Below are 25,717 nucleotides of genomic sequence, written 5' to 3'. Positions count from 1 at the left end.
TTTGTAAAGGACATGTTTTAAATGAATTAATCCATGATTATGCCTTGATGTAATTCATTTTAGGTCAAATAGGTCAAACATAACACAGTTGTGACATATTAAGAGAGATTTATGTTTTTCTGTACCAAGAAGAGGTGCACTTTGACAATTGTAGACCTGGTTAACAATATGCTGTGATTTGAAGGACACCCTAAGATATGTTTCCAAGGGGCCCAAGGTCTCCCATTAAGAGTGTCATTCTCGGGTGCCTGGGTGGCTCAGTTGGTTAAGCGACTGCCTTTGGCTCAGGTCATGATCCCAGAGTCCCAGGATCGAGTCCCGCATCGGGCTCCCTGCTCGGCAGGGAGTCTGCTTCTCCCTTTGACCCTCCCCTCTCTCATGCTCTCCATCTCATTCTCTCTCTCAAATAAATAAATAAAATCTTAAAAAAAAAATGTCATTCTCTGGTGACCCCTGGAGAGGTATGCAGCTCACATCAGCCATTCATGCTTAGTGTGAAGTATCCTGTCAGATCTCTGCTCTATGTGACAGTGAAACAAGAGATTGGCTGAACATAAAGGAAAGGTGGGACCATTTTGTAATAAGGGGCACCCACAGAAGACTGAGCTGGCTAGAGGGAGGGTCCTGCAAGCCTTACTCTGGTGAGGAAAGTACCAGAATAGAGAAAATAGGGCACAGAAAGGAGGCACTGACAAATGTCAAGAGTTTTCCCTTCAGTCTCTGTCTGGTTTGAGTACCACTGTTCCCTCATTTCTGTTAAATGTCATTTTCCATTTCTGTTAAATGTCACACAAATGCCTTTTCATTTTGGGTGTCATCTCATAAAGTAAAAACCTCTAAGATAAGAAAGGGAGGCTCAAATGCTCTCACCAGGTGGCCTAAGGAAATTTAAGAACAGAAGTGGTTTCTTAAAAAAAAAAAAAAAAAAAAAAAAATCATGCAATGAACTAACTATACAGGGTGTTATATAGAAAAAAAAACTATTGAAACAGTTTTGAGTAACTCTGTTCCTTTAAGGTTTTTTTTTTTTTTTAACACTTTTTATTATTATTGCTCCCTGTTCATTACTATCATTTGCAATTATCCTTTTGTCACCTAAGAAATTCAAGATGTAATGTGCCTTTCTGGTTTGGAGACTTTTTTTTTTTTTTTTTCTGTTTACTCTGCTGATTTCCCTGAATCACTATCTGTGATGTATCTTTAGAAATTTAGACACTTAGAGGGGAAAAAAATGCTTTCTCATCTACATTGATAATATGGTGAGTGTTGGTGAAAGAATTTTCTTCTTTGATAGGAAAAGAAAGCAGAGTTACATTAGTGTGGAATTAGAAATAAGGTCTAAATGCTAACCATAGATTACATCAGAGTAAGGTTATTTATACGGAGAGAAATTGACTATAAATTATAGAAAGAAATGTGTTCTGTTTATACCTAGGGCTAGGTGCATAGTAGTTGTTTAGCTGAAGAGTATTGGGTTATTAATTTACTACATAATGAGAAACAAACCAGAGTCCTTAGCTCTGAGCAGTATTAAAATACATCCTCCAGGGGCGCCTGGGTGGCTTAGTCGTTAAGCATCTGCCTTTGGCTCAGGTCATGATCCCAGGGTCCTGGGATCGAGCCCCACATCGGGCTCCCTGCTCCGCGGAAAGCCTGCTTCTCCTTCTCCCACTCCCCCTGCTTGTGTTCCCTCTCTCGCTATGTCTCTCTCTGTCAAATAAATAAATAAAATCTTTAAAAAAAAAAAATCCTCCGTATCACTGTTAGAACTGTACCCATCTTCACACGTGCTTACACACACATATACACACACCCACACACACACTCACCCCTTGGATGGCCCCAATGACTCATCTCTGTGCAGATTCCTTGTTAATTATCTAGTCAATATCAGCACAATAGTATCAACTCAATCCTGAGTGGAACAGGGGAGGGCTTATATAAGGCTTTATGATAACTTTTGGTTTTCTGTCAAAAGAGGCCATAGGGTTCAAGAAATATACAGAACTTTGCTTTCAAACAGTAGATAAATCACTTTGCAACTAAATGTGGTACTGGGGAGAAAAATGCTGCTCAACATCAGAAGCAGTGTTATTTATCTTTTGAATGAGTGCAGAGAATTCCCAAATGAGAGAGGTCAGGGGCACTTCTCTGAGCCAAACTTCATGTAGGCAATGTAGAGGGCTGCCTCAACACATTATCTGAGAAGCCCTAGAAAAATCCATCTGTACCAAAACCTTTACCTTTCACACTGCCATACACTAAAATTCCTACTATTGGATTTGCTATTTCAATTCACACACTGAAAATGCACTTTCTTAGGAAGACCATTGGAGGCATCTGGTAGAGATTGCCCGAGGCACCACCCAAGTGCAGAGCCCAGAAGTCAGGGGACGTCAGAAGGGCCAGAGGGGCCTCACTGTGGGCAAACTTAATGAACCTCACAATTTTGCCTTCTCCTAGATATGGCCAGTCAATATTCTAGTTAATGTGAACAAATTAAGTAGGGAAAGAACAGTTGTATCTTTCAAAAGCCACACTAGCAAGTGGAATGTGATTTCTTGCAAACACTCTTGGGCTTATCTTCCATGTTAATTGTGACAGTAAAACAATAAAAATCAAGATTTAATTTTAACTCATGTTGATCAGTCTAGGGCAGTAAATGAAGATGATGGGCTGGAGAAATATTAATCCACGTTGGCTATTTAACATCTGCCTTATTTTGAGGAGAGCACTGTCAAAGGCTCCTGCTCAGGACAATGAAAGTCCTCAGTTATATTTTAGTTTATCGCCGGTTTCTCCTTATAGTTTTCACTCTGTTGGTTTTACTGCCATTGCCAATCATCGTTCGCACCAGGGTAAGTGAACCTGGAGAATAGGCTGGTGGGTTTCCTGATTTATTTAATTGTCCTTTATGGTTTCTATGTAATTGCCTCGTTCAGAGCTGAGTGGGGGGAGGGGTGCCACTTTGAGTTGGAAGTCAGGATGGTCATACGTCGTGTTTTGTCCTCTGTTCTCCTTTTTAATGGTTAATGTTGGTTGATTCTCAGTATGACTAACTACAGTAATTAAATAATATACTCAATCAGAATTGTTCTCTGTCTGGCAACTAGATGAGAGGAAGAGCAAAGAGGCACAACCCTTGAGATCTTGTCATTCTGGTTAATCAGTCTCCAAGGAGGAGCCTGGGTTAGCACAATCCCCTCTCCCAAGCCCGGGCAGCAACGTGATACCCGGGGAAGAGCTAGAAAAACAACGGGGAGCCCCAGCGTCTAGCACAGACTAATTTACTTGTCAGCTCCAAGGCTTGCTATGGGCCACCAAACCTCCTAGAAATATTGTTTCCTTATGGGATGAGAAAACATTGAAAGCATGAAGTAATTTTCCTTGGTCACTCAGAAAATTTAATAAATTATTACACTATGTTCTGATCATTTGAGATTTTATTTCATTTTGGTATACTATAAGCATTTTTCTGTTTGCTTTTAAGTGTAGTCAGTCTACTAAGTCCAGAACAATAAACCCAGGACATTTTTAATCCCATGCTAAAATGATTAGAATCGGCACACATTTAGTGAGCACCTTCTTTACGTCAGGCATGGTGAGTGTCAGTTGCTAAGAGGACAAGCACTAGAGTTAGGCTTTCTGCTTTAGGTCCCAGGTATACCACTTACAAGCTGAGTGACCTGGGCAAATTAGTTAACTTCTCTATGCTTCTGTTTTCTCATATGTAAGATTGGGATAGGCACAGCCTTGCTGTGAGGATTAAACGCCTAAGCACTCATCAAGCACTCCCTCGGAGCAGTGCCTGGCACACAGTAGGTAGGGCCACAAGAGTCTCCGCAAATGTGTTGACCCACAGCTGGTGCAATTCCCACCACCCCAGGATGCCTTTCTGATGCTCTTCTCTAACAAGTATTAATCAAGGTTTTACCAGTCTGGGTTAAAATAGAATCAGTAATTATAATACGATGGATCCTCAAAAGTCTGCCACTGCTCTGGGAACCTCTGAAGGAAATTCATGTGAGCTAATGAAAAGTCCTTTTTGATTCTACCAAGGTCTCCTCTGCCTGCTAAGTCGGAGAAGGGACTGGCCTCTGCTGCCCCTGGCTATGGGTTTTCTGCTGCAGAGGGCAACCACCCAGCTCTAGCAGCTTCCCTCGGCTGGGCCTGTCCTTACACTGATGTCTCACTGTTTCCTGTTGAGGGAGGGAAGGACTCCCCACCCTTTTTGGTCAAACATCGTTCTGAACCCTCAAAAGCCTTAAAGAATTTCTAGTGAAAACAATAGGCACAGTCCAGTGTTTTGGTTTGGTTGGTGTTGTTTTTCAAATTTTGTGTGATTAATCTTTCCCTCTCCTCCTTTTCCCTCCCACTCCAGCTACTTCTGAAGACTCCTATATGGGTCTCTGGTGGCCACTAGATGACAAATTTGAGTCACAGGCACAGGGCTCCAATCTGAATACTCAACCCAAAACCCAAAACCCCTTTGAAGACTTGTTACTCTATCTAGCATGCATGATGGCCTTCTCTTTTAACTCCCCTGGTCCTGTGGGTTCCCTAGACCTGGCTGAATTCTACCATTCTACTATGAATACATCCTGGTTCATACCTGGACCCCTGCTATATTGTTATATTTCTGGGTTAGTTTCAACTTAAGTCCTCACTTATGGCAGAGAAAATCAGAAATTAAACTAGTCAGTACAAACTTGGGCTATGGCTACTACTCCTTTGATGCACACATGCGTGACACTTTGATTATCTTCCATAATTTTCAGAGAAAGTTAATGTAAATTCTTTGAAAGGGAGAACAACTAAATAAATGAAAAGCAGTGGTTTCTGTGCATGATTCATTAATCAGAAAGTGTATTCTTGCTAAAAAATCCAGTCATTGATTTTTTTTTTGCAAGGTGCTATGACAAGAGTACATTAGGTCTGTGGAGAAACCAGGGACCTGGCATCAAGTTGCATTTGATGAACTGTGTTCCTCTTTCCTTTTCCTCTAATCAACTCATTTGTTAAAACTCAATGTTAATGTGAGGGTTTTTTCCTAGTACAATAACATGATTTCATTTTGGCTACTTCAAATGCATATTTAATCATTCAATCTCATGATTGAAACTCAATGAATATTATTTTAACTCTTGCTTACAATGAAAGCAGAACTTTTTTTTTCAAAGAAAATAGGCCTTTGGAGGGTATGAACTTAAAGGAGAGGCTACTTTGACACCGATGCAAGTCAATCTTGTAACTTTCAGGTTACTGAACTGGAGAACTCAATGCTTCTAAACACTCAGTAATAGAACAACTAAAGAATTCAAACAAAACAAAAAATCAATTTGCTTTATAAAAACACAGTAAGTCTATACAATGTAGAATCAACAGTGAATTACTGACTGTTGTTTGTTTTGGGGTTTTTTGTTGTTGTTGTTGTTGTTTTTCATTTTTCTCCTGATTATTGAGTTGTTTCTATAGACTGGCTTTAACCCTTACTTTAATTCCATCTCAGTTCAGAAATGTGGCATCAATGATAAGAAACCCCCAGTGGCTTTGCAATGTAATATCCAAAGTGAAGGAGAAGGGATTCCCTTTGCAGAGCATACCTCTTTTCTAGGCATTCTGCCAGCTACTTTATCCAAATTATCTTATTTAACCTTCATTCCAAACCAAGAAGACAATCACGTATGTTCTATCATTCCCATTTTACATTTGAGGAAATTGATGCTCAAAGATATATAACCCAACAAAGATCACATAGATGCTGTAGAAACTGGATTTAAACACAGAGTCTGTCAGAACTCAGAATTCATGTTTTAACAGTGGTTATGTTTTAGTCTTTTCTATATTTGTATTTTTGAAGATTTACCCTCATCTTGAAGAGTTATATAAAGTGTGGCTTGATAGTCATTATCAACAACTCAGGTATTTCTCTTTGTGATAAAATTTTAGACAGGTCAAACCACAGACAAGGTGTATCTTGGCCATTTCCTCAATTGACCTCATGCTACTCAATGTCTTCAAGGTAGAACATTGCAATGATTCTAATGACTGGGGACAGGCCTATGAGGACTGAAGTAGCGGTCTTATATGCCATTTGCTGAATGTCCCAGAATCCCAGCTATACAAGTAGGTCATGTCAGTTTGTCAGGATACGCTGCCCCTTCCCTTCACACCTGTGCCCAGATATTCACCTGGAGTCACAGCATTAGGTTGGCATCTTAATATCTTCTAGTTGGAAGAAATTTTCGGACTGTGTTTTTCAATGTTTTTATGGAAATTTTATAGCAAAGAAGAATATGCTCACAGGCATAAGTCAAACAAAACCTCAAATTTAATCCTTATGAATTAGGTATAATTATTAGTCCAATTTTGCAGATTAGAAACAGAGACAGAAACAAGTAAATAGCTTACCAAAATGTGGCTATATAAATGTCTCCAATCAACATCTGTCTGACTCTAGAGCTGTGATTTCAACCACAACTGAATATTTGTGTCTTTATAGCTTCCCAAGTGTTATAATAAGTATACACCTAATATATCGGGATAAATGTCACTTTACTAAAGGAATCCTATTTTCTTATTGCTTTACACTGAAACATCAGAAATGCTATCTTTTTGTCACATAAACAAAGAAGTAGTCTTAGTCTTTCTCCAATTAGTAGTAGTTAAAGTGATCAATAAAACAAGCCTGTAACATAATTCCCATTTCTGTAAATATTTGAATGAAATTAATAATTGCAGTGAGTTTTTCTCATTTTGGAGGGGAAATTTCTTAAATATTCTCAGATAAAAAGTTAAAATTGGCCTAGGGCACATGCCATTGTTCCAGTGATATCCTCTGTGCAACTTTGTTCTTTTATTACTATTTCTAGTATCTTGTTTTTACTTTTCTCAGTACTCTATACTATTTCCTTACTCATTTTTTCAATTCTTAACTTTTCTTTGTATTTCTATTAATAAAACAAAGAGACAAAAAGAAGGCAGTGTGTTTTGAGGAGCAGTAAGTAGAGAAAATTGAGCAATAATATTTTCTGTGTGTAGAGTGCATTTCTTCCAGGTATATCTTTGTTGGCTTATCTCTAGTTTATCTCTAATTAGGACCCCTTTTTTAGATTTTATCTTATTTTTTCATTTATTTGAGAGAGAGCGAGCAAGCACATGTGAGCATAAGTGAGGGGAGGGGGAGAGGAAGAGGGTGGGGGAGAGAATCTCAAGCAGATTCTGCCCTGAGAGCGGAGCCCCACACCCAGTCCATCTCATGACCCTGAGATCTTGACCTGAGCTGAAAGTAAGAGTCCCATGCTTAGCCCTCTTAACTGACTGAGCCACCCAGATGCCCCAGGATCCCTTTTTGAGATAAGGAGAAGGGAAATAGACACGCAGATATTGAGCAGCATGCCCTAGTTGATTGGTTGTAAAACCAAAACCAGATTTCAGTTATCTCTCAGATACTTCAAGGTTTCTCTGCAAAATATCTTGCACCAAGAGAGACTTGAAGAGAAAAGAGAATGGGAGAATCAACACAGCAGAGCATTAGTGCACAGACACAGCACGGGTTAGGGAGGGAGGAACTACAGCATTAAGGGCCAGCTGTATTTCTGCAGCTGTCGTGTGCTATCTATGCTTCCTTCACAATATATTCATCTGCTATATCATGAATTTTAAAGTTATGATAGAAATTATAATAAATAGAAGAAATGGTACATAATGAGAGACTTATGGTGCCAAATCTTAAAAAAACAAAAACAAAAACAGGAGAAATATCATGTTCATAGAGAAATGTAACTTGTAAGTGATAAAGAATGTACTAGAAGGAGAGAAGTGGTAGGTTGGGAAGTCTCACAGAGAAAATGAAAATAAAGGGGAGAGAATTTAAAATGACTACAAGTGAAAGAAGAGGAAAGGGAGGAATTCCAAGAAAACATGAACTTTGAAAGGGACAAGTCAAATAAACATATTAATAGAAATAATTGATACTGTCTTAAATGTTGGTTTAAAATATGGTAGAGATTTAAGATAAGGGGGGAAATGCTGTAAACTCCAAGAAAGTAAGCATTTTAGTCACAAAAGAGCATCAGAATGATGGAGGGCAAGGAAAAAGAAAAAATAGAAATCATGATAGTAATGTGGTAGATGAACAAAACCAGGAAATCCAAATTTGATATATAGTCTTTCATGAATATTTTATGAGAACTTACAAACCCAAAGTATTGTGCTAAGTGAACTGTGGGATATAAACGTAAGTTTAAATTAATGTTTCTGCTTTCAAGTAGCTTGCACAGTTTCTGAAAAGTCAATATACACTGTGGCAAACATTAATCACAAAATAAGGTTGTATATAGGGGCGCCTGGGTGGCTCAGTCAGTTAAGCATCTGCCTTTAGCTCAGGTCATGATCCCGGAGTCCTGGGATCAAGCCCCACATTGGGCTCTTTGCTCAGTGGGGAGCCTGCTTCCCCCTCTCCTGCTCCCCCTGCCTGTGCTGTCTCTCTCTCTCACTATCTCTCTTTCTCTGTGTCAAATAAATAAATAAAATCTCTAAAAAAATACGGTTGTATATAAATAAGTACCAAATGATTTAAACACATCATTTGTGTCTAAACATGTAATTAAAAGGTAGATAAATCTCTGGGGATACATCCTCCTCCAGCCCCTCCATGCCCCCAACCATACACAGTCCCACTTGCCCACCACCTGCCTCTCCTTCTGCTTTCTTTGTCTCAGAGAACCTGCTAGCCTTCACCCCATTCCCAGTCTGAAACCTGTGTGTCATCTCAGGTGCTGCAAATCATCAGACTATGTTGCCTCACCTCCTAAATCCACCCCCCTCCCATCTGCTTCTTCATCTCCATTCCTGGCACTGCTTTCCTTGAGGCTGTCCCATTTCTCTTTGCCATGGACCATTTCACAGTCTTTTCCCGAAAGTCTCCTGCCAGAGCACTATTTTTAAAATGCCAACCTGGTCCTATTGTACCCCTGGTCAAACTTCTTCAGTGATTCCCTTTTGCCTACAGGGGGAAAAATATCTACACAAAACATGTGTACACTGACGGATTTTCAAGATTTTGCCATTTGTTTGTCCTAACAACCCTCCCCTAAGCCCCCAGTACCTGTCTCGCGCATTCCTGTTTTCCACCTTAGCGATATTTCGCTATTTGCAGTCCCTGGGTTACTATTGACTATTCATGGCTATTCTTGCCTCTCGGTCTTGTCACATGCTGTACCCTTGTCCTGGAATGCTCTCCCCTCTTGCTCTGTCCTTCTTGAGAAAGGCAGCTCCAGCAGTGATACAAACTGAGAATCCTCCTCAATGCCCTCATTGCATAATGGATACCTCGGCCTGCGTTATAGTATGTCTTCCATTTTGCTTTCATCATTCCCTCCCCGCCAGATGTAAAGGCCTTAAGAACATAGTGCCAGTCACACAGTAGATAGCTGGTAGCTATGCTGAATGAATGACTGATGATTTCCCATGGCAGAAGGGTGGGGGGAACTTAATCTAGACCTCGGAGGAAAGAAGATGATGAAAGGAAAGAACTTCCAGTAGAGTGACAAGTGTGGCAAAGGGACAGAACAAGAACGCTGGTGTAAGAGGAGAGTGTCTCTTTTTTTCCTTCCATGGTACATTTTTATACCCAGCTTGGTACCGATAATGAATGTGAATACCCATTATAAGCTTCATGGCAACCATTAGAAATACTCCATATCATCCCCACTGTTACAGATGAGCAGAGACTTAATGAAAGAGGTTAAGCAATTTGCCCAATCACATAGCCTGTAAAGGGAGTAAGAGGATTATCTGACTCCCAAGCCCATCGAGGATATCGTTTCTTCAATGGTATTTGTATCAGGTCTTTAAAAGCTTACGTACAGTTTGCCTTACTCCATTGTTTCTGGGTCTTCGATTACAAAAGTCCAAGTTGAGATGAGGCCTCCCTCTGCCTGGATTGCAGGGTAACCATGACCCATGGTGGACAGATAGTAGGAGCAAGCCAGACTTTGGTTGTCTAAGCTGCTGAGATTTAGGGACTTTTGCCACAGCATAGCCTCAGCCGCCCTGACTTCTCTCGCATATCCGAAAAAACTCCCCAAGTGATTCTGTCATGCTACCCCTGGCCCACTTCGTCATCTGTAAAGTGAACAAGGCTCTTAAAAGAGTTTTAAATGTTATCTGTGGATCGGCTGCCGCAAATTCACCTGAGCTACTTGTTTAAAAATCACAAGCTCTGGCTGTGAAGCCCAAGACGGTGCACGCTTACCAGACTCCTCCTGATTCTGAAGCAGTTAATCCACAGACTGCATTTTGATCACCCTCTAATGCATTCTCAGGTTGCAGAACCAGGTGAACTCCATTGTGTGCACAGGGGGGTGAAGATGGTGCATCTTCATTGCTAATTAGTTGCAGAGGTTAAATGAAAAGAAGGAGTTAAACATTCTCCAGTAATTGGCATAGTGGCTCCACCAGTTGCCTTTCCCTGCTATGGGCTAAAAACCAACAAGAAATGCTAGTTATTTTTCCTTGACTTTGTAAGTTGAGCTCCTCCTTACTCTTTATCTTCCGACAGGAGAATATTTCCAATCATTTTAAGCCTTGCAATTAATACGGATTGAGTCTTGAGAAATCACTGCAGCAGAAGGGGTAGGTGTATCACAAACCATGCAAAGCCCTTTACAGGCTCTGTCAAATAATAATAGTGTTTTTCTTGTAGCACCCAGATTTAAAATGCATGATTTTCCTCCTTTCTTAATTGCTCTGCTTTCCCTTTAGAAAATCAATTGCAGTGAGTGAGGCCTATGATTGGTCCTGCTTTTCTCAAGCTGTGCTGAGAGATCATATCCACATGCGTACTAATCCATCAGCCAAATTGCTCCCTAATATCAGAGTGTCATTAAAAAATGGAGGGAAGGGGTGAAAAAAACTATATTTTACAGCCAATTTTTATTTCAATTCCATCTGGAGGTATAATTTAAAAGAGAACCAAGGTGATTTTTAAATATAATCAGCCACACTTCCCAAGACAATTTGACAGTCGGAATTTGTGGGGGAGAAGCCATTATCCAAATGGCCTAGTCATAGCTTCATTTGCCGTCCTACCTCTGCAGCAAGTACCCTGGCTGCACTTGGTTGAGATGGTTAAGACAAGATATGACTGTGTTATTGTTAAATGGGGCCTGGGGAAGTATGAAAGTGTCAGCTGTGAGGAAGTAACCAATGCAGGAGAAGTTTCAGCTCCAGTTCTTGTTTACTGGCAAGAGAGATGAGAGCTCCGGGAAAACTGGAGAGACATTCCCCCACTGGGGTGAGGGTTAAGATATCCGGTGCCAGCAAGTAGGAAAGAAAAAAGAAAAGGCAAAGAAAAGAGGTTCCTATCCTGAAGAATTTTATGTTTAGGATAGCTATTAAGACTTTTATATAGGGATCAAGACATATAAATAGAAACAACTGTAGGAAGAACACAGAAAAACCGTGAGAAGAAAACAGTTATTCAACAAATATTACTGAGTGCTTGCTACGTGCCTGGTGCTGCTTTAAGTGCTGGGAATAGAGCCATAAACAACAAAATATATGCTTTCGTGGCATTTTTGCTTGGATTGAAGCCTGGCTCTACCACATACTAGCAATGTGATCATTGATCCCTACTTGAACATGGAATTACAATACCCACCTCAAAGAATGTTGGTGTGGACTAAATAAGATAAGTCATGTGGAACACCAAGTATTGTATCTGGTGTGTAGTAGGCATTCATAGATGTTATTTTCCCATCCTTTTACTTATTCATAAGTCAGAAAAGCAGATTTGTCAATTTACTTGTTAGATGTCTTCGTCTTTTAAATAAGTTCTTCTATCAGTAAAGTTTATGATTAGCAGTGTAGATGAAGTTCATACAGTTAGGACACCTCTACCCCAACCATTCTCCACTTTAAATATGAAGCAAATACATGTTTCCATTGACCAGAACGGGTCAGACAAGCAAACGGGCAGTGAAGGTGAGGACCTATGATTGAAAATGCTCCCACATCATCCTGGGGTCAGTCAAGTTCAATGACCCGAATTAAGGGTCAGAGAGTAGTTTTCTTGCTACCAAAAAAAAAAAAAAAAAAAAGCTACAGACAACTGTCTGTGGTAGCATTCATGGGAGGTAGGCACTTCCCAACCTCCCCACCAGAACCTGACTCAAGCTACTGGATCCAGCTAGATGATTGGATTTGCACTGTCCTGGTAAGACAGGACCCCAGGCTGCCAAGATAAGACATTCCAGATGGGAAGCTAGGGACTTACTGGAGGCAACTGTAAAGCTTCTAGATGAGGAATAAAGACTACAGAAAGAATAAACACAAAAATAAAACAACTACCACTCAATCTCAACATGCAAGAAGATAATTAAGAAAGACTGAGAATAGTCAAACTATGGAAAGAGGCCAGATGTCCATCGAGAGATAAATGAATAAAGAAGATGTGGGGTGGAATACTCGGCCATCAAAAAAATGAAATCTTGCCTTTTGCAACAATGTGGATAAAACTAGAGGATATTATGCTAAGCGAAATAAGTCAATCTGAGAAAGACAATTATCATATGATCTCACTCATTTGTGCAATTTAAGAAACAAAACAGGATCATAGGGGAAGGGAGAGAAAAATAAAACAAGACAAAATCAGAGAGGGAGACAAACCATGAGAGACTCTTAATCTCAGGAAACAAACTGAGGGTTGCTGGAGGGGGTTGGGTGTAGGGATGGGGTAATTGGGTGATGGACACTAAGGAGGGCATGTGATGTAATGAGCACTGGGTATTATATAAGACTGATGAGGGGCGCCTGGGTGGCTCAGTCGGTTAAGTGTCTGCCTTCAGCTCAGGTCATGATCCCAGGGTCCTGGGATCGAGTCCCGAGTCAGGCTCCCTACTCAGTGGGGAGCCTGCTTCTCCCTCTGCCTGCCGCTCCCCCCATGCTTGTGCTCGCTCTCCCACTCTCCCTCTCTCTGACAAATAAATAAAATCTTAAAAAGACGATAAATCACTAAACTTTACCTCTAAAACTAATAATACACTATATGTTAATTAACTGAATTTAAATTAAAAAAAGAAAGAAAAGCTTAATAATAATAAAAAAGAAAGACTGAGAATGGAATCAACACAGTGATGAAAGCACTCCAAATAGAATGAAAACAATAGGGGAATCAGGGCAAGTTTGAGGGTCTTGAGATACAGATTGTAGAACTTGTTGAAAAGCTGTAATAATTAAAAGTTTAATAATTTTGCAAGAAGTGATTTTTAAAAGGTGGCCATGATTGAGGGACAAAATAAAGAGCCCAGAAACATATGTGCCTGCATTTGTAAAAATTTGACATAGCAACAGGAATTGGTGGGGAGAAGATGGACCATCCAATTTAAAAAGCCAGGGCATTTTGGCTCCCCATTTAAGAAAAATAAGGTATCAGTTTCCTATACAAATAAATCAAGGCCCCACACTTGAAAATTTTTAAACTTTAGAAAAAAATATGGAAGTATGTAATACAGGAAGAATTTCTCATACAAGGTAGTAAAAACAAACAAAAAACATAACAAAGAATTTAAAAATAACTGCAGTAAAATCTTGTCATCCAAAAATAGAATAAAGCAAATTCCAGAGATCAGCCAAAGATTAAGAAAAATATTTGCAAATATTTCACTCACAAAGATATAATTATGAATCTAAAAATAACCACAAATTTGTGAAAAAGAGAAGCAAACAAGCAACAGAAAAATGGTAAGAGGCTATAAATAAGGTAGTTTGCAGGAGAGAAACAATTATGTTCAATAACCACGAAAAAATACTTCAGTGGTATTCAAGCAAATACAAATTAAATTAAGAAGAACTTTTTTATACCATCAGATTGTCAAATAAATTAGCCCAATATACTAATGGTTGGTAAAAAAGGAACTTTCTCACATTGTTGGTATTGATGTAAACCGATACAACCATCTTGGATAGCAATTGGGCAGTACCCACTACAATTAGAATCCACCCCTTCCATTCAGAAATTTCACTACCACTTTTATACTCTAGCTTAGAAAATTTCTTTCCTATATCCACATAAAGTCAGGTAGAAAGATGTTCATAGCCTTATAATAATGAAAAATTGAAGGGAAAGAGCCTTCAGTAGAAAAATGGACAAATGAATTGTAATACATACATAAAAAGAAATGCCATGTTCATTTAAAATGAATTAACAATAGGTCTACATGTATCAATATGAATGCATTCTTGAAATATATGACTAAAATGATAGAGTAAAAAGGCATTCTTCACATGAGTGAAAAAACAAGTTGAAAAATAATATATGCAGTAAACCTTATTTGATTGTAAAACCATATGTTGGAGCGCCTGGGTGGCTCAGTCGTTAAGCATCTGCCTTCGGCTCAGGTCATGATCCCAGGGTTCTGGGATCGAGTCCCACATCAGGCTCCTTGCTCGGTGGGAAGGCTGCTTCTCCCTCTCCCACTCCCCCTGCTTGTGTTTCCACTCTCGCTGTGTCTCTCTCTGTCAAATAAATTTTAAAAAAAGTCTTTAAAACCATATGTTGTTTATTAATGATATTTAGTGAAAAGAAGGGGTATGTGCACCCCAATGTTCATAGCAGCAATGTCCACAATAGCCAAACTAGAAGGAGCTAAGATGCCCTTCAATAGATGAATGGATAAAGAAGATGCGGTTCATATATACTATGGAATATTACTCAGCCATCAGAAAGGATGAATACCCACCATTTGCATCGACATAGATGGAACTGGAGGGAATTATGCTAAGTGAAATAAGTCAAGCAGAGAAAGACAATTATCATATGGTTTCACTGCTATGTGGAACATAAGGAATAGGGCAGAGGACCACAGAGGAAGGGAGGGAAAACTGAATGGGAAGAAATCAGAGGGGGAGACAAACCATGAGAGACTCTGGACTCTGGGAACCAAACTGAGGGTTGCAGAAGGGAGGGGGGGTGGAGGAATGGGGTAACCGGATGATGGGTATTAAGGAGGGCATGTTCTGCATGGAGCACTGGGTGTTATGCACAAACAATGAATCATGGAACACTACATCTAAAACTAATGATGTAATGTATGGGGATTAACATAACAATAAAAAAATTAAAAAAAAACTAATGATGTACTATATGCTGGCTAAATGAACATAATAAAAAAAATAAAGAAAAAAAGGATAGATTGCTAGAAGATTTCTAATACATTTTTCTTCGTCAGGAAACAGAAATTTCCTCTCCATATTGATAATCAGTCTGCACTTAATAGCTTCATCTCTCTGGTGCTATTGGAGAATCTTCGTACAATAGAAAAGGTGGAGGTGGCCCTAAATGAGCCAGGGAGGCATGGTGTACACACACAGAGCGGGAAACCCTGGTTAAGTGACATTACACCTCATGCTATGTAATGGGATTTACAACATCTGTATTCTGCACAACTGCCTCTGTCTGGCTGCATGTGGTTTGTTTGCTGAAAATTACCCATGTAATTTTTGGAAATGGTAGGGAATATATAAATTTTTGAACAGAAAATTTTGTTCTTTTATTTTGAGGTATTTTTATTGGAGGAAGCCCTCTCAACTCCCCGTACCCTTTGTTTCATGTAGTATTTTGGGACTGAATCATGATTTTAAAAAATCTTTTTTGTAAGATCGGTCTTAGACTTTTGAATCTTTTTTTCCTTTCTATATTTTCCATCACAATAAACAAAAAAGAAGTAGACATTATTGTGTTGCTCTAATTCAGCTCAAGAACTCATGTACCAAAGTGCTTTGCTATTTCTAGAACAAAATGTTATTCAAATTATTACTTGTTATGGTTGCAGAGTTCATTTTAATAAGGACATCAGCGACTTCCACTAGACTTGGGAAGAATTGAAAGAGAGGGGAAAACAATTCACCCACAGTCTAACTGACTTGACAATGGGCCTTCTTTTATTGTTGCTTTATCATTGTTTGCCTGTGGTAGTAGGAGTGGTGGTGGTGATGGCTGGTGGTGGTAATGGTGGAGCGGCTCCATTTTAGGAGCAGGGGGATTGCTAAGAAGGTAGAGAGAGGGAAGAGAAAAACATTAAAGGGATCAACAGGAGACAAAGATGATATAGCTAGAGATAACGGGTCAGTCTCTGGATTTCTACTGACAGAATAAAGGAATTTTCCCCCTACTGCAGAGCTGGTTCTGTGAATCAGATATCCAGGACACACTTCCAGTGACAGCACAGACAACTTACGAGTTTTCTTCTTCATCAGAAGAACCTGTTCACCAAAAATTACTCACCCTAATATTAGTTTTTTTGAATATGTATGAATAATAGAAAACAATGAAATGTTTTCCTGTATCTTTTGTTACTTCTTCTTAATAAGAATGTTCACAGATCTTTGGTTTTAAAAAGTAATTCTATATATTTTAATATTAGATTCTTTTTTTTTTTTGAGATTTTATTTATTTATTTGACAGAGAGAGACACAGTGAGAGAGGGAACACAAGGAGGGGGAAAGGGAGAAGCAGGCTTCCGGCTGAGCAGGGAGCCAGATGCGGGGCTCAAGCCCAGGACCCTGGGATCAGGACCTGAGCCGAAGGCAGATGCTTAACAACTGAGCTACCCAGGCGCCCCTTAATATTAGATTCTTAAAAGAAAATGCTTGACACTGTATCTGTATTAACCTTCTGTTGTTAAATGCCTGAAGGGTGTTGATGGGAAAGAACACTTTCCTGCCCATGACTCCAAGCCTGACCAAGAAAGATCACATAATAGAAAACAGGAATTGGAAGGAGATATTCCTAGGATGGTGGACCCATCAATAGGAAATCTGCGTAATTTATCAATGAGGGACACTTGAGAATGAAAAGGGTTGCTAATCAGAAAGACAACAGGTGGAAACCAGCACTATCCCAAGAAAACTGAGACAGATTGCCATCCTACCCACCCAGCCCTAGCCCTCTGGATAATTCTGTATTCCTCTTTTTCTAGACTTTAAGCTTTCATTAAGTTATGAAAAATGGGGCATTTCCCACAGATTCTGGGAAGGCAGCTCTTAGGAACAATGCAGATATGATGCCTTAGCCAGTTGCAGTTATAACCTCCTGGGACTCATATGCAAAAATATAAAATGTGCATGAATGTTTGGGGGAAGCTGCATAGATAAGACGTAAATTTGAACCTTAACACTGAAGGATGGGCAGCTTTTCAAAATACGTTCTGAGAACCCCTCTCAAAATCAATAAAAATAGTTCAACACCCCGACATCTAATAGTAAAACTTACGAGTCTCATAGACAAAGAGAAAATCCTGAAAGCAGCTCGGGAGAAGAGATATGTAACCTACAAGGGTAGAAACATTAGATTGGCAACAGACCTATCCACAGAGACCTGGCAGGCCAGAAAGGACTGGCAGGATATATTCAGAGCACTAAATGAGAAAAATATGCAGCCAAGAATACTCTATCCAGCTAGGCTGTCATTGAAAATTGAAGGAGAGATAAAAAGCTCCCAGGACAAACAAAAACTAAAGGAATTTGCAAACACAAAACCAGCCCTACAAGAAATCTTGAAAGGGGTCCTCTAAGCAAAGAGAGAGCCTAAAAGCAACATAGACCAGAAAGGAACACAGACAATATACGGTAACACTCACCTTACAGGCAATACAATGGCACTAAATTCCTATCTTTCAGTAGTTACCCTGAATGTAAATGGGCTAAATGCCCCAATCAAAAGACATAGGCTATCAGACTGGATTAAAAACGAAGACCCATCGATATGCTGTCTGCAAGAGACTCATTTTAGAACCAAAGACACCCCCAGATTGAAAGTGAGGGGGTGGAAAACCATTTACTATGCTAATGGACACCAAAAGAAAGCTGGGGTGGCAATCCTTAGATCAGACAAATTAGATTTTAAACCAAAGACTGTAATAAGAGATGAGGAAGGACACTATATCCTACTTAAAGGGTCTATCCAACAAGAAGATCTAACAATTGTAAATATCTATGCCCCTAACATGGGAGCAGCCAATTATATAAGGCAATTAATAACAAAAGCAAAGAAACACATTGACAACAATACAATAATAGTGGGGGACTTTAACACCCCCCTCACTGAAATGGACAGATCGTCTAAGCAAAAGATCAACAAGGAAATAAAGACTTTAAATGACACACTGGACCAAATGGACTTCACAGACATATTCAGAACATTCCATCCCAAAGCAATGGAATACACATTCTTCTCTAGTCCCCATGGAACATTCTCCAGAATAGATCACATCCTAGGTCATAAATCAGGTCTCAACCAGTACCAAAAGATTGGGATCATTCCCTGCCTATTTTCAGACCATAATGCTTTGAAACTAGAACTCAATCACAAGAGGAAAGTCAGAAAGAACTCAAATACATGGAGGCTAAAGAGCATCCTACTGAAGAATGAATGGGTCAACCAGGAAATTAAAAAAGAATTAAAAAAATACATGGAAACCAATGAAAATGAAAACACAACTATTCAAAATCTTTGGGATGCAGCAAAGGCAGTCCTAAGAGGAAAGTATATAGCAATACAAGCCTTTCTCAAGAAACAAGAAAGGTCTCAAGTACACAACCTAACCCTCCACCTAAAGGAGCTGGAGAAAGAACAGCCCATAAAGCCTAAACCCAGCAGGAGAAGAGAAATAATAAAGATCAGAGCAGAAATCAATGAAATAGAAACTAAAAGAACAGCAGAACAGATCAATGAAACTAGGAGCTGGTTCTTTGAAAGAATTAACAAGATTGATAAACCCCTGGCCAGACTTATCAAAAAGAAAAGAGAAATGCCCCAAATCAACAAAATCATGAATGAAAGAGGAGAGATCACAAGCAACACCAAAGAAATACAAACAATTATAAGAACATATTATGAGCAACTCTATGCCAGCAAATTCGATAACCTGGAAGAAATGGATGCATTCCTAGAGATGTATCAACTACCAAAACTGAACCAGGAAGAAATAGAAAACCTGAACAGACCTATAACCACTAAGGAAATTGAAGCAGTCATCAAAAATCTCCCAAAAAGCAAGAGCCCAGGGCCAGATGGCTTCCCAGGGGAATTCTACCAAACATTTCAAGAAGAATTAATACCTATTCTTCTGAAACTGTTCCAAAAACTAGAAATGGAAGGAAAACTTCCCAACTCATTTTATGAGGCCAGCATTACCTTGATCCCAAAACCAGACAAAGACCCCATCAAAAAGGAGAATTACAGACCAATATCCCTGATGAACATGGATGCAAAAATTCTCACCAAAATACTAGCCAATGGGATCCAACAGTACATTAAAAGGATTATTCACCACGACCAAGTGGGATTTATCCCTGGGCTGCAAGGTTGGTTCAACATCCACAAATCAATCAACGTGATACATTAACAAAAGAAAGAACAAGAATCATATGATCCTCTCAATAGATGCAGAAAAAGCTTTTGACAAAGTACAGCATCCTTTCTTGATCAGAACTCTTCAGAGTATAGGCATAGAGGGTACATACCTCAATATCATAAAAGCCATCTATGAAAAACCTACAGCGAATATCATTCTCAATGGGGAAAAACAGAGCTTTCCCCCTAAGGTCAGGAATGCGGCAGGGATGTCCACTATCACCACTGCTATTCAACATAGTATTGGAAGTCCTAGCCACAGCAATCAGACAACAAAAAGAAATCAAAGGCATCCAAATTGGCAAAGAAGAAGTCAAACTCTCACTCTTTGCAGATGTTATGATACTTTATGTGGAAAACCCAAAAGACTCCACCCCAAAACTGCTAGAACTCATACAGGAATTCAGTAAAGTGGCAGGATATAAAATCAATGCACAGAAGTCAGTGGCATTCCTATACACCAACAACAAGACAGAAGAAAGAGAAATTAAAGAGTCGATCCCATTTACAATTGCACCCAAAACCATAAGATACCTAGGAATAAATCTAACCAAAGAGACAAAGGATCTGTCCTCAGAAAACTATAAAATACTCATGAAAGAAATTGAGGAAGACACAAAGAAATGGAAAAATGTTCCATGCTCATGGATTGGAAGAACAAATATTGTGAAGATGTCAATGCTACCTAGAGCAATCTACACATTCAATGCAATCCCCATCAAAATACCATCCACTTTTTTCAAAGAAATGGAACAAATAATCCTAAAATTTGTATGGAACCAGAAAAGACCCCGAATAGCCAGAGGAATGTTGAAAAAGAAGGGCAAAGCTGGAGGCATCACAATTCCGGACTTCCAGCTCTATTACAAAGCTGTCATCATCAAGACAGTATGGTACTGGCACAAAAACAGACACATAGATCAAAGGAACAAAATAGAGAGCCCAAAAATGGACCCTCAACTCTATGCTCAACTCATCTTTGACAAAGCAGGAAAGAATGTCCAATGGAATAAAGACAGTCTCTTCAACAAATGGTGTTGGGAAAATTGGATAGCCACATGAAGAAGAATGAAACTGGACCATCTCCTTACACCATGCACAAAAATAGACTCCAAATGGTTGAAAGACCTCAATGTGAGACAGGAGTCCATCAAAATCCTAAAGGAGAACACGGGCAGCAACCTCTTCGACCTCAGCCGAAGCAACTTCTTCCTAGAAACATCGCCAAAGGCAAGGGAAGCAAGGGCAAGAATGAACTATTGGGACTTCATCAAGATAAAAAGCTTTTGCAAAGCAAAGGAAACAGTCCACAAAACCAAAAGACAACTGACAGAATGGGAGAAGATATTTGCAAATGACATATCAGATAAAGGGCTAGTATCCAAAATCTATAAAGAACTCATCAAACTCAACACCCAAAGAACAAAGAATCCAATCAAGAAATGGGCAGAAGACATGAACAGACATGTTTCCAAAGAAGACATCCAAATGGCCAACAGACACATGAAAAAGTGCTCAATATCGCTCGGCATCAGGGAAATCCAAATCAAAACCTCAATGAGATACCACCTCACACCAGTCAGAACGGCTAAAATTAACAAGTCAGGAAACGACAGATGTTGGCGGGGATGCGGAGAAAGGGAACCCTCCTACACTGTTGGTGGGAATGCAAGCTGGTGCAGCCACTCTGGAAAACAGTATGGAGGTTCCTCAAAAAGTTGAAAATAGAACTACCCTATGATCCAGCAATTGCACTACTGGGTATTTACCCCAAAGATACAAAAGTAGGGATCCGAAGGGGTACGTGCACCCCGATGTTTATAGCAGCAATGTCCACAATAGCCAAACTGTGGAAAGAGCCAAGATGTCCATCGACAGATGAATGGATAAAGAAGATGTGGTATATATATACAATGGAATATTATGCAGCCATCAAAAGGAATGAGATCTTGCCATTTGCAACGACGTGGATGGAACTGGAGGGTATTATGTTGAGTGAAATAAGTCAAACAGAGAAAGAAAGACATGTATCATATGATCTCACTGATATGAGGAATTCTTAATTGCAGGAAACAAACTGAGGGTTGCTGGAGTGGGGGGTGGGGTGGGAGGGATGGGGTGACTGGGTGATAGACACTGGGGAGGGTATGTGCTCTGGTAAGCGCTGTGAATTGTGCAAGACTGTTGAATCTCAGATCTGTACCTCTGAAACAAATAATGCAATATATGTTAAGGAAAAAAAAAGAAGAAGAAGAAGAAGGTAGCGGGAGGGGAAGAATGAATCGGGGGAAATCGGAGGGGTAGACGAACCATGAGAGAGGATGGACTCTGAAAAACAAACTGAGGGTTCTAGAGGGGAGGGGGGTGGGAGGATGGGTTAGCCTGGTGGTGGGTATTGAGGAGGGCACATTCTGCATGGAGAACTGGGTGTTATGCACAAACAATGAATCATGGAACACTTCATCTAAAACTAATGATGTAATGTATGGGGATTAACATAAGAATAAAAAAAAATTAAAACTCAAAAAGAAAAAAACAAAAAAAAACAAAATACCATCCACTTTTTTCAAAGAAATGGAACAAATAATCCTAAAATTTGTATGGAACCAGAAAAGACCCCGCATAGCCAGAGGAATGTTGAAAAAGAAAAGCAAAGCTGGCGGCATCACAATTCCGGACTTCCAGCTCTATTACAAAGCTGTCATCATCAAGACAGTATGGTACTGGCACAAAAACAGATACATAGATCAATGGAACAGAATAGAGAGCCCAGAAATGGACCCTCAACTCTATGGTCAACTCATCTTTGACAAAGCAGGAAAGAATGTCCAATGGAAAAAAGACAGTCTCTTCAACAAATGGTGTTGGGAAAATTGGATAGCCACATGCAGAAGAATGAAACTGGACCATTTCCTTACACCACATACAAAAATAGACTCCAAATGGTTGAAAGACCTCAGTGTGAGACAGGAGTCCATCAAAATCCTAAAGGAGAACACAGGCAGCAACCTCTTTGACCTCAGCTGCAGCAACTTCTTCCTAGAAACATCGCCAAAGGCAAGGGAAGCAAGGGCAAGAATGAACTATTGGGACATCATCAAGATAAAAAGCTTTTGCAAAGCAAAGGAAACAGTCAACAAAACCAAAAGACAACCGACAGAATGGGAGAAGATATTTGCAAATGACATATCAGATAAAGGGCTAGTATCCAAAATCTATAAAGAACTCATCAAACTCAACATCCAAAGAACAAAGAATCCAATCAAGAAATGGGCAGAAGACATGAACAGACATGTTTCCAAAGAAGACATCCAAATGGCCAACAGACACATGAAAAAGTGCTCAATATCGCTCGGCATCAGGGAAATCCAAATCAAAACCTCAATGAGATACCACCTCACACCAGTCAGAACGGCTAAAATTAACAAGTCAGGAAACGACAGATGTTGGCGGGGATGCGGAGAAAGGGAACCCTCCTACACTGTTGGTGGGAATGCAAGCTGGTGCAGCCACTCTGGAAAACAGTATGGAGGTTCCTCAAAAAGTTGAAAATAGAGCTACCCTATGATCCAGCAATTGCACTACTGGGTATTTACCCCAAAGATACAAAAGTAGGGATCTGAAAGGGTACGTGCACCCCGATGTTTATGGCAGCAATGTCCACAATAGCCAAACTGTGGAAAGAGCCAAGATGTCCATCGACAGATGAATGGATAAAGAAGTGGTATATATATACAATGGAATATTATGCAGCCATCAAAAGGAATGAGATCTTGCCGTTTGCAACGACGTGGATGGAACTGGAGGGTATTATGTTGAGTGAAATAAGTCAAACAGTGAAAGACATGTATTATATGATCTCACTGATATGAGGAATTCTTAATCGCAGGAAACGAACTGAGGGTTGCTGGAGTAGGGGGTGGGGTGGGAGGGATGGGGTGACTGGGTGATAGACACTGGGGAGGGTATGTGCTCTGGTAAGCGCTGTGAGTTGTGCAAGACTGTTGAATCTCAGATCTGTACCTCTGAAACAAATAATGCAATATATGTTAAGAAAAAAAAAAAAAAAAGAAGAAGAACAAAATACGTTCTGAATCTGGGGATTGAATTTCGGTAGAACATTACCTGGAAGCAAGTGTCCGGTTTCCAAGTTGGACCCAGAGTTAAAGATAAAAGGTAAGGTCTGGAAGAAGAAGTAACCCAGTGCTTCTCAAACTTGAACCTCTATAAGAATCACCTGGGGAACCTGAAAATACTGATTCTGATTCAGTAAATCTGGGGAAGGGCCTGATTTCTGCATTGCTCACAAGCTCTGAGGTCATGCCGATGCTGCTGGTCCATGGACCACACTGGGGGTTGGGCAGAACAATTCAAACAAACGGCCGAAGTGTTGATTCTGGAATGGTAAAATAAGATTTTTTTGCAAGGCAGAGTATCAAGGTAGCATTTTTATTACCAGAGATTTTATTAAAATGCTAACAAAGGCCAAGCAGATAAGAGAATAAAGTGAAATGGTGCAGTGCTGTGCAGAACTGAAAAGCACAAGTCTGTCTTTAAAGGGTAAGCTCTCCTTGAGTTCGAAGAATTGTTGACATGGAAGAATATGATCCTAATATTACCAAACTCCTTAGTTTTTCAAGGAAAGCCAGAAATCCAGATTTTATTTTTAATATGAAATGTGTTGGTTTGTAGATCATGTTTCAAATGAAACCCACACGTATACATAACACCGTGAGTCAAATAAAATGTATGTTCTTGTTAGACTTGGTCGTCAGCTTGCTGCTTCGTCTCAATAGTCAAACTGGGTCAAAGGGTCCAAGAGTCCAGAGTATAGTTACAGGCAGTTAGAAGCTGTCACTTATGGGCATCTGGGGACTTACCAGTATGACTACTTGGCCGAACATTATGTATTAAAAGTTCAGAAAAAGGTTGCATGATGAGGAGCAGGGATCATAACCCAAACATCAAGAAGGCAATAAACTGTATAGAAATAGAGATGTGATGTCAGGAAGTATTGGGGTAAGTCGGGTAAGTCTTATTATAGTTAGACTGCAGGTGACCTCTAATGCAAGATGAGGATTTTAGATTATTTCCGATAAACAACTGAAAATCACTGACTTGATTTTAAGTCAGGGCTAGGCAGTTAAAGTATGAAAGTTGTTAGGGAAACTAATAATTTAATTCTTGAAATTTTGCTTTTTATTGCATTTTAAAAGTTGCCACTTCTGAGCAGACTATGATGTCTAGCTGAAATAGACCCATGTTGAGATGAAACAGGGGTTATGTTAGCTAGCACTGGATTTTCTATTTATTTTTCTGTTCTAAGCAGGCCCTTATAGGTTGATGCTCCAAGTTGTTGTAGGGTTACTAGTCCCTTAATCTGGCTTTATGCAAGGGAATGACAAAATCAAAGTGGCTCCTGGATGACGGTGTGGTGTGCAATAGGCTTGCCTGCAGTGGAGGAAGTGGGGTGGAGGTTGAGGGGCATATCTGAGAGAGAAAATGACAGGGATAGATAGAGGATTTGGTTGTGGCAAAAGAGCAAGGCTGTGAAGGGGTTCATTTATCTTTGAAATCTAGGTTCCTGCAAGTATGATAGAAAACAAAGTGGTAAGGAGGTTGGGTTATTCATGTGTTCTCACCAAGAGAAAATGCAGGCCTGGTCATTCTCATGCATTGGTATTTTATTTTATTTTTTTTTAAAGATTTTTTATTTATTTATTTGACAGAGAGAGAGACAGCGAGAGCAGGAACACAAGCAGGGGGAGTGGGAGAGGGAGAAGCAGGCTTCCTGCCGAGCAGGGAGCCCGATGTGGGACTCGATCCCAGGACCCTGGGATCATGACCTGAGCCGAAGGCAGACGCTTAATGACTGAGCCACCCAGGCGCCCCATGCATTGGTATTTTAAATTAAGCTAGTATTGTGGGGGGCGCCTGGGTCGCTCAGTTGGTTGAGCATCTGACCCTTGATTTCGGCTCAGGTAATGATTTCAGCGTCATGAGATTGAGCCCCACATTGGACTCTATACTCAGTGCAGAGTCTGTTTGAGATTGTCTCCTTCTCCCCTGCCCCTCCTCCTGCTCACACTCTCTCTGTCTCTAAAATAAATAAATAAAATCTTTTTTAAAAAATTAATTAATTAAGTTAGTATTCACAAATTCTCTCCAGAGCAAATTAGGAAGTTTTAGTCAAGGCCCAGCTTTGTTTCACTGTTTTATTTTCAAGGTTATAGAGGCAGACTTTCTATAAAACTATTAACATCCAAACATCTTTATTCTTTCTCCTTTGAAGAGAGAACA

The 25,717-nt window shown here is 39.8% G+C and overlaps 1 protein-coding gene across 1 annotated transcript in view; it reads left to right on the top strand.

Annotated features, from left to right (window-relative positions):
• Positions 1-2,759: 2,759 nt before the first annotated feature.
• The window catches only part of SLC13A1 (solute carrier family 13 member 1), a 99,468-nt gene continuing 76,510 nt past the window's right edge, over positions 2,760-25,717 (top strand). Inside the window, 1 exon segment of the mRNA XM_021699394.1 lies at positions 2,760-2,858. Coding sequence (XP_021555069.1) covers positions 2,760-2,858 — 99 coding nt within the window.

This window comes from Neomonachus schauinslandi, chromosome 12, assembly GCF_002201575.2.
Source record: "Neomonachus schauinslandi chromosome 12, ASM220157v2, whole genome shotgun sequence".
Lineage (NCBI taxonomy): Eukaryota > Metazoa > Chordata > Mammalia > Carnivora > Phocidae > Neomonachus > Neomonachus schauinslandi.
The sequence above is the reverse complement of the archived record's forward strand: the minus strand, read 5'-3'. Positions and strand labels throughout refer to the sequence as shown.